We start from the raw sequence: 16,900 nt of genomic DNA, 5'->3' as shown, positions 1-16,900 counted from the left end.
TTGTGAATCAATTAATGCTTGCCTTAAAATTAAGGGTATTCTGGATAAGTTTGATAAGGCTTCTGGGAAACTTCCTAACTATGATAAATTGGCCAGAAATTCTCCTTGAGAGTAAAAGTAAAACTTAGTGCCCCCATTATTGATGGGAGGGTGTCTAAGGGGGTGTTTAACTCTCTCAATGAGAAACTGGCCATAAAGCTTGTGGGTTGGAAAGAAAAAAATAACTTCCTGTCTCCCAGTTCGTCATACTATCTTACAAAATTTCTAATAATATCACCAATGAGCTAGAAAATCATAGAGAGGGATTTTATTTGGTCGAATTCAAAGATCCAGAATCCCATCCACTTTGTTAACCGGAAGAGAGTTTGTATTGCTAAAGCCTAGGATATGGGTTGGGGATAAATGTGAATTTTCTTGGATTAATCATTGGTGGTAAATGGGTTGGGGGTAAACATTGATCACCTGTTCATTATTAAGTGTGAATTTTCTAGCCAAGTTTGGAGACTAATGAGTTTAAGTATCCGATGCCTTAGAGGGAAAACAATGGCGGAAATAAAATAATGGATGAAAGTTTGAATTAGTCTTGAATAGACTGCCATGTTGAATTGGTCTGTCACTCTGTTGAAAGGGATTGAATAATTGCATGCATTATTGCATTTGCAACTTGCAATGGAAAGGTCAAAAGGATTAATTAATTCTGCAATTAATCATACACGAGCAATTAACTGTTAATTCATTGAACTGGTCTCAGCTCTACCAGCAATCTGGTAGTTATAAAGCAACGTGATTGCAGAAGTCAGTCCATCGCTCACTCAAACATTTCAAACATTATTGTGCTTTCTGCATTTTTCATGGCTCTTTCCAACTTTTCCCATGAAGCTTCTTCGTCCTCTGACTCCAACCATGTTTGGAAGGTCTTCTTGAGTTTCAGGGGTGAAGACACCCGTAGAAGCTTCACCGACCACCTTTACGAAGCTTTGAACAGAAGAGGGATTCGCACCTTTAGGGATGACGAAGAACTCAGGAGAGGGGAAGAGATCTCGTCAGAACTACTGAAAGCAATCGAAGGATCGAAGGTTGCGATAATAGTATTCTCGAGGAATTATGCATCTTCAAGATGGTGTTTGGATGAACTTGTCAAAATCATGGATTGCAGCAGAACAAACGGCATGTTGGTGCTTCCTGTCTTTTACGACATTGATCCATCAGATGTTCGGAATCAGAGTGGGACAGTTGCAGAAGCGTTCGCCGGACATGAGATGCGTTTCCAATCGGAGAAGACGGAAGGGTGGAAAAGAGCACTCAGACACGCTGCAAATTTGTCCGGGTGGAATTTACAGACATTCGCGAATGGGTATGAAATCAATTCCTTGATACCTTATTACAATTATTTGCACTTTTTTTTTTTCTTTCGTTTTTTACCTCATCTTCTAATACTAACGGTGATCCGTGCAATGCACGGGCTCCTGTTTAAAGACTTATGTTTTAAGGGAAAAAAATAGCATATACAAATAAAAAGAAATAAAAATGCTTATAGCATGTGATCAGTTAAAAAAGACAATTTCAAGTTGAACTGACCACAATAACAAAAGACTCATGTTAAGGGTTTTTTATTGCATTTTATTATTGAACATGGATAATCTATAAAACAAATCTATATATTGAATAAATAAAAAAGGAGAGAAAAACCTGATAACCATGGAAACAAGGGTTTCTTTAGGGTTTTATATAAGAAGATCGGTTCACCCTATATATTAGTGGGCAAATTTGGGTTTTGACATTAGTAGGGACCAAACAAGTTTTTATATTTAGGATGATTCTTAACCTAACCCAATTTATCTAATTTTCACCTCTACTTTTATTAGAGAGATAGAGAGAGAGAGCCAAAAGGTATTAAGAGAGATCATATAGGATAAAAGGGATTTAATGGAGGGGGGTGGGGGAGATGTTAAAACATTTGACTATTAAGATTTGAGAGAGAGAGAAAGAGAGACATTAGCGGAAAAAAGGACTTAATGGAGGGAGAGATGTTAAAACATTGACTATTAAAATTTGAGAGAGAGAGAGAGAGAGAGAGAGAGAGAGAGAGTATGGTCTTACTAGAGATTAAAGATGGATTTTATAAGAGACAATGAAAACCCATGAGAGTTTTAAATTTCACTTGTAATTTCAATGATTTGGCTTTGTGGGCTTGGGCTTGGTCTCGATCTAGATCAGGTCAGGTTAGATGGGCTTGGGTGGGTAGGTCCGATTTGAAAGAATTTATGTATATATTTTATGTATTCATCTTTTAATGGGTTTTAAGACCCAATTTAAGAGTAGAATTAATTGAAAATGTGTACAAATTTCATTTACAATTATGTGTTACATACTTTATAATATACACATATATACATAATTAGAAAAAAAGAGATATTTTATATGAATATAATACACACACAAACATATATATATATACATTCTTTTTTAGTGGTCGACCAAGCCCAACCCAAGTTTAGGTTAGGCCTGATTTTTCTAGCCCAAGACCAGACTGCCACCCGAAAGCTTAGGCCTAACCCATGCAAAATCTTAGGTTAGGTCAGGTAAACTTTGGTTAGGTTAGACTTGACCTAATGATAATAGTAAATAATATGTTTTCCAAAATTTTCTATATCTTTTTTATATTTCTATTGACTATTAAAATTTGAGAGAGAGAGAGAGAGAGGTCTTATTAGAGGGAAAAGATGGATTTTATAAGAGACAATGAAAACCCATGAGAGTTTTAATTTTGACTTGTTATATTCTTAATGATTTAATTTAAAAATAAATATGTACATATTTATTTTGACTTTGTGGACTTGGGCTTGGGCTCGAGCTAGGCTATAGTAAATTATATGTTTTCTAAAATTTTCTATATATTTTTTATATTTCTATTGACTATCAAAACTTGAGAGAGAGAGAGAGAGAGAGGTCTTACTAGAGGGAAAAGATGGATTTTATAAGAGAATGAAAACCCATGAGAGTTTTAATTTTGACTTGTTATAATCTTAATGATTTAATTTAAAAATAAATATGTACATATTTATCTTGACATTGTGGACTTGGGTTTGGGCTCAAGCTAGGCTAGGTTAGGCTAGATGGGCTTGGGTGGGTTGGTCCGGTTTGAAAGAATTTTTGCATATATTTTATGTATTCATCTTTTAATGGGTTTTAAGACCTAATTTAAGAGTAAAATTAATTGAAAATATGTAAAAATTTCATTTACAATTATACGTTTACATACTTTATGATATACACATATACATAATCAGAAGAAAAGAGATATTTTATATAAATATAATACACATATGTATGCATCAACCAAGCCCAACCCAAGTTTAGGTTAAGCCTGAGTTTTCTAGCCCAAGCCCAGATTGCAGTTCGAAAGCTTAGGCCTAACCCATGCAAAATCTTAGGTTATGTTAGGTAAACTTTAGTCGGGTTATTCTTATTTGTCACACTTATTTTTGTTTAGTATGGTGAGTATATTGTATTAGAGAAGTGCCCAAACGTTTTATACAATGCTTTTTGTATTTTTTATACCTTTGTGTATTTTCATATTTTTAAATTTGAATTATTATTTAACTATCACGTTAAGGGTTGATACATTTTGTTGACTCGCCACCAAAATTAAAAATAACTCCATCTTTGAGTTTGTTTTAAATTTGTATTTTATTTCTATCATCAATAAAAATAATTATTGTTTGTTACACTTATTTTTATTTTATATGATAAATTAATATAGGATTCAATGAAAGAATACGAGTTAATAACCTAAATATTGGACTTAATGAGAGGGGATTGAATGAGGAGAAATATACTAGTTCAAATTACATTTTGCGACCTCACAATTAGAGAGGGCCAAATTCAATTTTAGTCACAAATATGATTCAATAAATGTTAATGGGAGTTAATAACTCAGTCAAAAAGCTTAGGCCCAACCCACTAAAAATCTCGAGTTAGGGCTTAGGTTGCAATTTCCCAAGTTGCACCCCAAATGATGATAAGAAATAATATGTTTTCCAAAAAAATTTCTACAATTTTTTTATATTTATATGTCTATAAAATTTATTCTTATTTGTCACACTTATTTGATTTTTATTATTATTTAACTATGACATCAAGGGTTGTGCCACCAAATAGAAAAACAACTCCACTTTAGGTTGGTTTTAAATTTGTATTTTATTTCTATCATCAATAAAAGTAATTATTTTCTATCACACTTATTTTTATTTTATATGGTAATTTAACCTAAAGATAAGACTTAATGAGAGGAAATTAAATGAGGAGAAATGTAGTAGTACAAATTATATTTTATATGATTAATATAAAATATCAGCAATTTCCTATGTTCTTTATTTTTTTATGTTTATTTTTTCTTCATTTTATCATTTAATTCTAACATTGAGAGATGATACATTTGACCCAAAAGGTTTAATTGCCACTGAATTAGAAAACAATACTCTTTTGGATTGGTATTAAATTTTGTATTTTATTTCTTGCATCAATTAAAAAATTGTTACTTGTCATAGTTATTTTACTATTTTATTTCTTGGGGTACATCCTATACGGCTATGGACGTAGTGGGTTGAGCTCCAACCTCAACCATTGGTCTAGGTATTAGTATAATTGGGACTATTTGCAAGTATAGGGTATCTTGATCAATGGGACTCACAGATAGATAATTCTAGACCACATTGATAATCTTTCCTCATATAAGAATCCCATCCTCTAGGAACTCACATCTTTGCTAACAAACACCTTTTCGTCACTTGGGCCCAAGGTTTTAAAATGCTAAAGGTGTAGTTGAGGCATAATAGCTCAAAAAGTGAGGCGTAAGCCTCAAGGCGTTGCAAGGAGTAAGCCACAAAGTTAAAAAAAATAATTAATTAAAGTTTATAAATTGATGAAAATAACATATAATATACTATTTTAAAATTATAGAAGGTATACACATATCTATTAACTAGAAATTTATAAGCAATAAGTTTTGGAATTTAAGCATTAAATAAAACAATAACTAATCAACTAACAATTATAAACATTTTATATTTCATGTAAAAAATAATATAGAAAAAAGGAAACATCTTAGTTAATTTGATCTATGTAAATAATAATAATAATAATAATAATAATAATAATAATAATAATAATAATAATAATAATAATAATAATAATAATAAGAATTAGGGAATAAATGAGAAAAATAACAAACTTGGGGCATTACATTTATAATAATAAGAAAAATCTTACTTGATTTATTCAAAAGAAACTAAGAACTTTATTAGTCCTTTTTGTATTGAACTATCTTAAAACACTAAGAAAAACTAATAGAACTTGACTTGCCTTGTTAGTTTTTCATTTTTCCTTTTTCTATTTGGTCCATAATTATTGAAGTGTTTTTTCTATATTTTTAAATTATAGAAATACGTATTTTTGCATTAAATTAATAATTAATCATTGATATTTGAGGCTTACACCTTTTTACACCTCAAGCTACAACTATATGTTTTAAATTAAAAATACATATTTTTTGCATTAAATTGTTAATTAATCATTGATATTTGAGGCCTATGCCTTTTTATGCCTCACACCTTGAGACTTACACCTCATTCTAACAAAAGGTTTAATCCTTACATCAAAGTTGTGGCATAAGCATTGAGGCAGAATTTGTGCGCCTCACCTCAGGGCATATGCCTCATGCCTGAAGGCTTAAGCCTTTTAAAACAATTCTTGGGCCATAAAAACTATACACCTTTCATTTCTTTAGGATCAAAGTTTTTAAAACCAAACTATGAATGTGGCATTTAAGGATCTATTTAGGAGACCATCTTTAAAAAAAGAAGTTACCTCCTCTATAACAACATTTTTTATTATTTTGGGAAGCCATTATGACTTGGAGCCTTCTTTGGAGCCATTTGATATAAAGCCTCTTTTATTTCATCCTCAGTGGCTTCTCTCTGGAGGTGTTCATTGTCCTCTTCACTAATTACTTTATCAATTACTTCAAGGGCCAAATTGATGTCTCTGGGAGTGGAGGTTGCAAAAAGATTCTTAAAATAATTTTCAAATATGTTTCGGATTTTCTCCTGCCTTTCCATCCATTCCCCTTTTTTAGCCTTCATCTTCAGGACCCTATTTTTCACTCTTCTTCTAATTGTTGAGTTGTGGAAGAATCTTGTATTTTTGTCCCAATATCTAAGCCAACTAACCCTTGACTTTTAGGCCCACATAATTTCTTCCCTTCTAATCCACTCATCAAGTTGAGATTCTAACTCCTCAATTCGAGTATGGGTATGATTTGACCCTTTTTTCTCTTGATTTGAAGCTAGTGAAAATCCTATCTTGAACACCACTAAAATATTCTATATTCCACTTTTTTAAAACTTTTTTTAATCTTTCACACTTCCTAAGCAGAGAGGTAGGCTCTAATTCTTTATTCCAATTTTCTTTGATCACTTCTACACACTTTTCATGGGAGAGAAACATTTCTTCAAACCTAAATGATCTTCTAATTTTTAAATTGATAGGGTTTGTATCGAGGCAAATGGGTAGATGGTCCGAACCATCGGAAGGAATTACAAGTACACTTACATCAAGGAAGCACTCCTTCCGGTCCAGGTTGCTATGACTCCTATCTAGTTTTGCTTTAATATTCTCATGCTCATCCCTTCTGTTTGACCAAACTTGGGACCAGAGCTTTGTATTTCTTCAAAACACCCTCATATGACTCCTATTCTTCCTAATTTGGCTTACACTCACTTCCCTCCCATTTTATCATCCATATTGAAAATTAAGTTAAAATCTCCTATAAAGACCTAGACTCCTAATGTCCTTTCTACTAACTGATTAATAGTTTCAAGAAAAAAACCTTCTCCTACTTTTCCTTGGTCTCCATAAACAAAAGTACACCACCAAGTTTTATCACAACTAGAATCACCAATTTTTGTATGAATAAGATTCCTTTCAGCCATGGGAACTTGTAGTTTTTTATCCTTTTCCTAAAACAGAGCCAAACCCCTTGTCAGTTCCCTTGCATCAACCCCCCAACAATTCCAATCTCGTACATTGTTGAATTTTTTCAACAATTTAAGAGACTACACTTTGTCTCACTGAAAAACACAATGCCTACCTTCTGATTTCTTAGGGTCTCTTTCATTGCTCGAACCATTAAGCGGGATCCCAACCCTTGACAGTTCCAGCAAAGTACCTTCATTTCAACAGAAGAAGTTGTTTAGGGACAAATCTCACAAATCCCTTTTCATCTGACTAGCACTTAGACATGGAAAATTTTACCAAATGAGCTTTTGAAATTTTATCTTTAGGATCCTACTTGATTTTTTAAAGCCCATGAATTTGGTAGTCTAGCTTCACCGACACTTTTAGTAAGATTTTTAAAGGTTTCTACTTGCCCATTTTTATATATATTAGCCCTTCTGGTCAACAATAAACACCTTAACTTTGAGAGGCAAGAATGTTTTCTCTAAGTTCATATTTGAACCTCTCATGATTTTGAGTGTTTTTAAAAATTACAACTGCTACATCATCTTTTTCTCTTTTCTTCATATTCCTTCCACCAAAATTTTTCCATTTGTGGTGATCAATGTATCCTGCTCTAAACTTAACATTTATAGGTTAATCCCTAATATCATCTTTTTTCGAGGGATTTCTAACTTTATTAAAGTTACTCATTAAATCTAATAGAATGCAGAAATAAAAATAACAGATAAGAAAATGAAGTAAATAAAACAGTGATTGATTAATCCAATAGTGGTAGTTGTAGATTGGTTGAACAACTTGCATGAACCCCTCCTGACTAGAACTAGGCGTCCTCCCCTTCTACAACCCTTGAACTCCTCAAGAAACCTTAGCCTTGTAACTGGGTGAATTAACCAATCCCTTCTACAGGACCCCTAGGACCCTTTTTATAGAGAAGGGTGGACACAACTGGAAATAGGGAGAAAGATGGGGGCGACAGGTGGGATTTAGCAAAGTTAGGGATGCCCTAGGGTTTTTAATGGATGGCTAAGATGGTTTTGGGGTGATCCTATGGCTGAGAATGGAAGGAGAAGGTGCCCAATATTATGTAGGGCTGAGATTTGGGCGCCTAGAAATGGAGGGTGTCGATTAGAACATTTAGGGTTGAAGGGTTAAGACTAAAAGAATAGGTGGCACCCTAGATTGAATGGTTGGGATATAAGATGAAGGGAGTGGCTGAGATTTAATGGTAGGGGAGTTGAATGTTGAGGATTAGCAGAATAGGTGGCACCCTAGGGTTTAAAAGCTACAAAGGAGAGCTCTAAAATGGATGGTGGAGATTACACAGTTAGGGCGGCTAGGGTTAGCTAAGAAGGAAAAGAATGGGTTAAAAAGGCTCCCTAAGGTTTGCTAAGGAGAGGGGAGCATGGTAATAGAGTAGGATGGGCGCCAACTGGGTTTAGCAGATAGGAGGAGCCCTCATGTTCTCAGTTCTTTACAAAAACACCCCCTCCCTCAGCTGGTCTTCTCACCAACTTCCCAAAAATTGAACTTCAGCCATGAAAACTTCCCAGTTTTTTACATAATTTACACAGAGACCCTTAGAGGTCACATAATTAATTTTCACTAGGAAAATTGTACACTTCGACTACTCTAAGACTGAAAATACCCCTGAATTGATGCTCTTAAGGCATCAAAATGCAGGGTTATCAATCACCCCATACAAGTATCTTTACAATAACCAAAATAAACAAAATGCTTCAACAAGGATTTATCTAAATTAGGGTTTAGACATACCTTTTCTGCCACCAATGACCCGATGTGAATAGAAACCAAAAGAGTTCTTATGATATCCCCTATTAAAAAGCTTAGAACTTCACAGTTTTTTACATAATTTACACAGAGACCCTTAGAGGTCACATAATTAATTTTCACTAGGAAAATTGTACACTTCGACTACTTTAAGACTGAAAATACCCCTGAATTGATGCTCTTAAGGCATCAAAATGCAGGGTTATCAATCACCCCATACAAGTATCTTTACAATAACCAAAATAAACAAAATGCTTCAACAAGGATTTGTCTAAATTAGGGTTTAGACATACCTTTTCTGCCACCAATGACCCGATGTGAATAGATACCAAAAGAGTTCTTATGATATCTCCTATTAAAAAGCTTAGAACTTCACTTTCTATATCTTTAATTCCTAGCAGAACTTTAAGATTCCTTCTCTTTTAGATGAATTTCCTCTATGTCTTCATTCTCTCCCAAAAGTCAGTCTCTCTCCCTCTTAGTTCCTTTCGGGGTGTCTCCTTCATCTTTTTTGGGAGCATAGTGGCCAATGTTACTTTCCGAGTTCGGGTTTGGCTCCAAAATATTGAACTTGGGATCAAAAACCAAACCCATTTCCAACTGCTCTTCGACCTAGTCTTCCTGAATATATTCACCAACAGCCTCCCCATACATACTGTCATAAAATTTCCAGTAGAGAATGACTGCCCAGCCACTAGATTCGACTTCAATACCTTTTTTGCTTCTTCTAGTATTGCTTGGATTGTAAGCTTAGACTTTCCTTTTTGATGATATATATCCTGGAGATCTCATTGTTCTCTCCAGTCTTTGTATCCTAGAAAGGTAAAGCCCATCTTCTCCATACAATTGTCTCAAAGATCCCACCTATCTTCCAATCTGCTCACTAGTCTTTGCTGGAAAAATGCCGCCAGCAAAATTATCAGGTTGACATTTCCATCTCTCTGATCAACAATGGCCGGTGAGACTCCTTTATTTTCATCTTTAAAAAGTTTTCTTCAAGCATATGCTTTGGCTACACTAAGGTGTACCTGGTCCGATGACCCCTTCTTGATCATCTTTGGTTTCTCCCTTGAGGTTGGATCATCTTCATTACACCCCTCATCAGAGGGGTTTGACTCGGACACATTGCTTTTCTTTTCCTCTAGCTTGCTTTTCTTCACAAAGTTTCCTTTCTCTCCTATCTTCCTAACATTCAGAAACCTATCTCCATCACTCCCAACTTCAACCCTCAATCACGACTCATACCTGTCCAATTTATTTGAGTTGTTCATCTTTTGCTTCCACAATGGTAGCAAAGCAAGGGAAGGTTTTCGTATTGAAAGGGAAACCAACCCTCCCTCCCATCCTCCAAGTAGCCTTGTGATTCCAGTACTATAAACTTCCTAATATCTAGCCTGACTCTAATCCTTCAACCATTGTTTCGTTCCACCTTGTCTTTTTCCTTCTCTCATCCTTAGGGTTGATTTCCAATATCACATCGGCCTCCTTCGCCAGTATCCTCCCAGTTTCCTTTATTCTATAGGTTATAAGTACAATAACAATCCTTAGCTAGATGTCCATGGAATGCAGGTGGACATCGGAAACTATCTCTTCATTAGACTGTTCTTTCAGAAGTAGAGGGTACTCCTTGATGTGCCAAGGTTCCTCTCTTAGGATATTTCTCGTATTCTTTGCTCGCAAGAAAGAGATCCATAGCAAGTCATTGCTAGCTCTCAATCTGGAAATCTCCCTTAGTCCACCACCACATTTTCCTAAGTTATTCTATAACTCCAGAGACATTCAGAGGTTTGTCTGATAGGACCTTAGCATACAAACCTATCAAACTTTTGTCATTCTTCACCAAAATCTTCTTTGTCTCCTCTTACTCTATGCTTTCAACATAGTTTCCTTTATCCATTCCTCCACTAATCAACTCTATCCTATTCAACAAAGGAACAAAAACTTTCGCTCACAGGCATAGAAGTTCATCCTCTCGCAAACACTTGTCTTCTCACAAACACTCCATTCCAACATGGGTCTTCTACCATGCAACTGTTGCATTCTTCTCCTAACTCAAAATCAAATCCTACTACCTTCATGACTGGAAATATTAAAGGTGAAGGGATGGTTTACCCCTTTACATAGGCTCAGAACAAGAGTACGGAGAAAAGAGAAAAAGAAAAATAAGAAAACAAAGACCGTCAACAAAGGTCAATTCCATTAGATAGGGGTGGAGCCAAGGGAGCCATGGCCCTCCTGTGATCCAGAAATCTACACAAAGTATACTTTTTCATATAAGTTTCCTCCCTCCCCCTACTTCCAGCCAATGGTTGGCCCCCCTATAGCCCATCCATAAGTTTTAGTCCCCTCATAAAAAATTCTTGGCTCGGCCCCTGCCATTAGATCACAATTTCACTTAACAGGCTTCTTGTTCAAATTCACATGTAGGGCTAACATTTCTATTTCTACCAGTAACAAAGCCCTCTCCTAGTTCAGGTATAAACTGATGCCATTTGCAGCCTTTGTTTTACATCCAATCTCGATTAATATTTATTTTAGTCATGGAAAGTGGTACCTTGCTAGATTTAATATATAATATTTTTGAATGCTTATATGAATATATATATATATATATATATATATATATATATATATACACATATATAAATAATATTATAATAAAATTTTACATATTTTTTTGTTTTTATTTTGAGTGTAAATTTATATTTAAATTTTAAACTTAAACAAGGTAAATTTCATTTTCTTGTGGAAAATGCCCAAGTGCCTAGGAGTTCAAATGATATGGAGACAAAATTTTACAGACTAGACTAAGCTATCTATCATGGTTGAATACGCTAATGTTCAATACAAATGAGGCCCATATAGAGTCCATAGTGAGTGTTGACGTGGTCACTCATGATAGGTAGCCCATCTTGGTGTGTATGAATTTCTTTCGAGCTAATTAGGGGTGCTCACGATTCAGTTAACCAAACCGTGGGGTGTTTTTTTAACCAACCGGTACTACTGATTTTTGGAAAATTGGTAACCAAAAATTGATTAACCATCGGTTTGATTCGTCGGTTTTTTTGTTTTTAATTTTACAATATATATTATATAAATATATATAATAAAAAAATTATAAATATATATAAAATATTATATTATAAATAATAAATAATATATTATATATTATAAATATATATTTATATATAATGCATATTTATTAATTTATAATATATAAAATATGTATAATATACACAAAATATATAGAAATATATGTATACCGGTCGGTTCGGTTAACCGCCGGTTTTCTTTATTGGTTAATCGAAACCGAACCGGTACATTCAATTTTTTAAAACACTAAACCGAAATCAAACCGACCAATTCGGTTAACCGATTTTTTAGTTCGATTTCGATCTGTTTTTTCGATCGGTTTGGTTTTTTGGTTTTTTTCGGCTCACCCCTAGAACTAATCATGATCATCCTTTATAACCATTCTTTGTAGCTTGTTTAACTAAGTTCTGTTCTTTGTGCTTCCTTTCTAATTTCCCTTCTTTTGTGTGAGTTTCAACTAATAGGTCCGAGGCGAAGTGTATCCAAAGAATTGTTGAACAGGTTTGCATCAAAGTAAATCCAAAGGAAATGCATGTTGCCCACTCATACAATAGGAATTGATTCTCGTATGGAAGACATGAACATCTTGTTGAATGTTGGATCAGATGATGTTCGAATTGGGTAGTAGATTCGGGTGCCTTATTCAAGTTTCTATTAAAGAATGTAAGATATTTAATTTCCAGAAATCTGCCTCCATTAGTTGGAGTAATGGTTTCCCCTACTAAAGCTCAAGTCCAAGAACAAATCTGGTTATCTCTGATTTAGTATTTTAGTCTGCGAAATAAATAAAGTTTTCTACTAAGAAACTGACTAAAAAGATTTTATACTGAATAAGATCTAGAGTGAAAACCTACGAGATTTCTGAATTTCCATGTACGGCAAGAGAACTCTGAAGAAATTCCAATCGGTTTTGAAGATTATAGGGTAATTTAATGGAAACAAAACAAGTGTTAGGCAAGAAGAGGATGAAAAAAGGAGTTTCGGATTGGAACCACCACGGATGAGAGTGGGTCAAAGCTCTTTTGCAGTGACACTCTCTACTTATCCCCCCCCCCCCCCCGTCCCGTCTCTCTTTCCTCCCTTCTCTCCCATACAAATATACAAATCAGATAGGAAAACCAGAAAGAGAAGGGGAACAGTCACTTTCTTTAACTCAGGAGTGGCTCCTCCTCCGTGTCCGGCCGTGAGACGGTGACCTTCTCCGAGCCAAGTAACCCACGTAGCTTTCCTCGTCACAACTTCCAAAGAAATTGTGACCCTCTTCGTCATCTTTTACTAAGTTTCCTCTTCAACCCAAAAGCTTCTGTCCACGTGTTGCTGGTCCTCTTAACATTTCTTGATGACCCATTGTAGTCTCCTAATACGGGCCTTCTTATTGAGGTATAGAGTCAGTCCCTTATATTTTTTATTGAGTTGATCACCGGGTGAACCAATCAATATATCGGTAAGTCATCTTATTATATTTTTTACTTTTAATTTTTGTACTAAATACCAGATTTGAGGTCGGGTTCAAATTGGGGTGAAACTGCACCGAATGTTGACATCTTTGGAAATGTAGTTTAAATATTGCCAATCAAGTATAGGTATATTGCATATTAGGGGTGTTCACGGGTTGGGTTGGGTCGGTTTTTTCGGATTTTTCTAACCGACCTGACCTGGTCGGGTTAACTAAGGTGGGAACCGAAACCGACCCACTGACAGGCCAAACTGACCTGGTCAGTTTGAGTCGGGTTGGGTCAGTTTGGGTCGGTTTCGGTTTTGCTCCTGTACAAAGCTAAATAAAATCTGAATTAGTTGATAATTTGATATTCAAGAGTCCAAGATAAATCTAAATTTAATTCAGGTAAAGAATAAAATCAATAAATTCTTCATGTAAAAACAAGTGTCAATAATGAGCCTTCTAGAATAAAAAACTAGGTAAATCTAGGTAGATAAATCAATAAAATCACTATAAAAATGATATTATATAAAACCGACCTAGAGGTTCACCATTCTTGTCTCTAAAGTCGCAAGTCATTGGTTAAACCATTCACGTCATCAATCAGTTCAGGCCACACATCAACATGATTTATACATTATATCAATAAATTAAGGGAAAATTCCTGATACGTACCCTATACTTTAGACTGAATTCCAATTTAATACCCAAACTTTAAAATACGACAATCTAGCATCCGAACTTTTAAAATGCGAGAATGTAGTACCTGTTGTTAACCAGTCATTAATTGTCATGGTAAAAGAGACAATGCCCTTCAAATATCATCTAATTTTATTTATCAACCACCTGTTAATAGGTGATCCAGATGTTCCATTACTGGTTGATAAAACAACTGTGTAACAAATGCCATTCAAGTTAAACACATCTCAGAACTTACCAGTCTTCAAAGGGAAAACCGGGGATCTTTCGTTAATAGACAAAGTGGTGTGAGCATGGTTTTTAAAAATGAACCGGAAACAGAACCGGTCAGGGGACCGGTTCCGGTTAAGCAGTTCAACCATCTGGGTCAAATGGTTTACCCGTGACTTCATAAATAAATAAAAAATAATAAATATATTTATAAATAATAAAAATAACATAAAATTAAATAGAAAACAGAAAATAAAACTATCTATATGAAAAATAATACAGTATAAAATACATAAAAAATATAAACATAAAATACAGAAAATTCTAAAAAATACAGAAAAGACAAAAATACAGAAAAAATACAGAAAAAATAGCTTGAAATAAGCCCTTAAATCTATATGTAAAAATCAGTGCAAAAAAACCATGAATTTGGCTTATGAGAGATGTTTGGCTGAAAATTCTTCATTCGTGAAATGAAAGACCCCTTTGAGGAGGAAATTGATTTATTAAAAATAAAGATTGAGCAACAAAACAAGTAGCCTAAAGAAACAAACCGGAGCAAGCTAAAGAAGACAAGCGAAAGAGAAAGAAGACAAACTCACTATTCCTCATCGTCTTTTTTCTTAGCAGGGCACTTAAACCAGAACTCACCCAACTTGGTCTGGTGTTTTTCCAAAAGAAAAAAAAAAAAAGAGACAAACTCGCTGCAAACTCATGAGTTTGGGTTGTGACTTGTGAGAGATGTTTGTCCACTGCAAATTCGCCGTCCGCCGCTGCAAGTCAACTACCGCTGCAAACTCGCCTGCCGCAACTCTTACTGCTGGAGCCTGGAACTCTGTAAGTGCTGCACTCTTGCTGCTGCAAACTCGCTGTCGCCGGTAGTCGTTATTCACCATTGGTCGATGTGTGTCGTCGTCGGACGCCAGAGGTTTAGCGATCCGACTGCCCAAATCAGTTTTTTTTTTTCACTTTTCAACGCTTTTTCCAAATTTCCGATTTCTAAAATAACTGGACCCGGGGGGCTGATTTGGTGGATCTAGAGTTTCTGCTCCGAAAGCCACATTCCCTATTATATATATATTCGTTCAAGCTAGTGTAAAAAAATGCTAATGACAACAATTGATGAAACTTAGCGAGCAGAACAAGGACCTGTTAAAAATGCTAATGACACTTGTTTATTCTGCATTTGTAAATGTATTAAAAATTGTATTGTAATTGAGAGAGAGAAGACTGGTGAATGGTGATGATCCCTTTATGAACTGGAGGACAACAATGTTTGGATATGAAATTAAAATTGGTATCTGCTCTTAACAGAGCGCACTTGTCTAAAATCCATCGTGTAATTTATTGTTATATTTTTTAACACTGGAAACAATGCCAACATAAAATTCAAAACATAAATAAAGATGTTAGATGTTAGACAGTTTCTTTATCTGTTAATAGCGAGAATCTAGTACCTGCTGATGGACTAACACGGTCTATTAGTGTAAGAGGTAAAAGAATAGGTGTAGCAGATCAGGACTCTCATAGAAGTTTGGGTTTTAAAAACATGGGTCTGTTGCTTCCTTTATTTTGGCCTCTTGGAGGATAGTGAGCAGCGAGCCCTTTATCCTTTATTTTGGGCTCTTGGATTTTTGTCATGAAATAATGGTCTAGACTGTTCAGAGCTTAGGTTCCGTTTTATTTTCTTGAGAAAGAAGTGATGAACAATGTGTTTTATTATAAAGGTAATTTTGATATTTTCAAAAGTCTTAAATCACATATAAGGCCACATAATATACACAAGTGACGGTCCATTAAGGATAGGTACTAGATTATATTGTCGTGTTTCAAAAGTTCGGAAATTGGATTGTCGTATTTTAAAGTTTGGGTCCTAAATTATCACTTGAGCCAAAATTCAGGGTACTGATCGGAAATTTTCCCATAAAATAATATATAATTATATTCTACATGCATCTAACACATTATATTTAAGTATTATTTTATGCTTAATCTTTATTTTCATTTCAATCTTAATTTTTTATTTAGTAAAAATACTAAAAAATAGGATTTAAGACAAAATTAATAAGGCATGGCATGTCCCACCTCCAAAAGTTTTGGTGTAAACTATGACCCGATAACCATGATAGGTTATTAATTTGGTTTACTTTCATGATATTGGTTCATCGATTAAGTTTCAGTATCAAATTTGAACTCCAAAAATATAAATTATATATTTATGACATAAAAGGTTAAAACTCAAAAAGTATTGAGTTTTCATCACTTTTTTTCAATTTCTATGTTTTTAATTGAACATGTCCATCATTATCTTTAAATATATAATATTTTTACATAGTTTTCTTCAATTTTTCATATTCTTTATCTTATTTAATAAATCTGTACATACAATTATTTTAATTATGACATTATAAGTTGACTCTATTTTCATTAATTTATTAATTACTTGGCTATGGAATAATCAGGTCACGTTAATTTGTTATAGTTGGTCAAGTTAGGTTTGGCTTAAGCCAAACTCGTATTGAACCTGATGCATTGACTTCCCTATTTAAGAATATAAAATACGATCGGAGGAATCATTTTTTTTATTGTCATATGATTAACTTAATCTCATTCATTAAGGTGAATTTTTGTTCTATAATCTATTAATTTATT

General features: G+C 34.2%; 1 protein-coding gene across 2 annotated transcripts; it reads left to right on the top strand.

The window, feature by feature from the left end:
- The first annotated feature begins 709 nt into the window (after positions 1–709).
- Positions 710–12,646, top strand: LOC148844238 (toll/interleukin-1 receptor-like protein). Of its 2 annotated transcripts, XM_088958665.1 has the most exons (3): positions 725–1,354; positions 6,549–6,639; positions 12,366–12,646. In XM_088958665.1, the coding sequence occupies exons 1-2, from the start codon at positions 852–854 to the stop codon at positions 6,571–6,573; spliced, it is 528 nt and encodes a 175-aa protein (XP_088814791.1). In that variant the 5' UTR covers positions 725–851; the 3' UTR covers positions 6,574–6,639; positions 12,366–12,646. The 2 variants fall into 2 exon arrangements, with proteins under 2 accessions (XP_088814790.1, XP_088814791.1); XM_088958664.1 differs by lacking the exon at positions 6,549–6,639 and having other exon boundaries at positions 710–1,354.
- The last annotated feature ends 4,254 nt before the right edge of the window (positions 12,647–16,900 follow it).

The sequence above is a fragment of the Nelumbo lutea genome, chromosome 8 (assembly GCF_056320005.1).
Source record: "Nelumbo lutea isolate HS-2025 chromosome 8, American lotus-T2T, whole genome shotgun sequence".
NCBI lineage: Eukaryota > Viridiplantae > Streptophyta > Magnoliopsida > Proteales > Nelumbonaceae > Nelumbo > Nelumbo lutea.
Note: the sequence above shows the minus strand (reverse complement) of the source record. Positions and strands in the feature narration are given on the sequence as shown.

Bases quoted from the DNA above. Each gene is read 5' to 3' on its own strand.
- LOC148844238 (XM_088958664.1), top strand. From the start codon at position 852: ATGGCTCTTTCCAACTTTTCCCATGAAGCTTCTTCGTCCTCTGACTCC. The intron at 1,355-12,365 runs GTATGAAATCAA...TTCAACTAATAG, and splicing joins TTACAGACATTCGCGAATGG to GTCCGAGGCGAAGTGTATCC.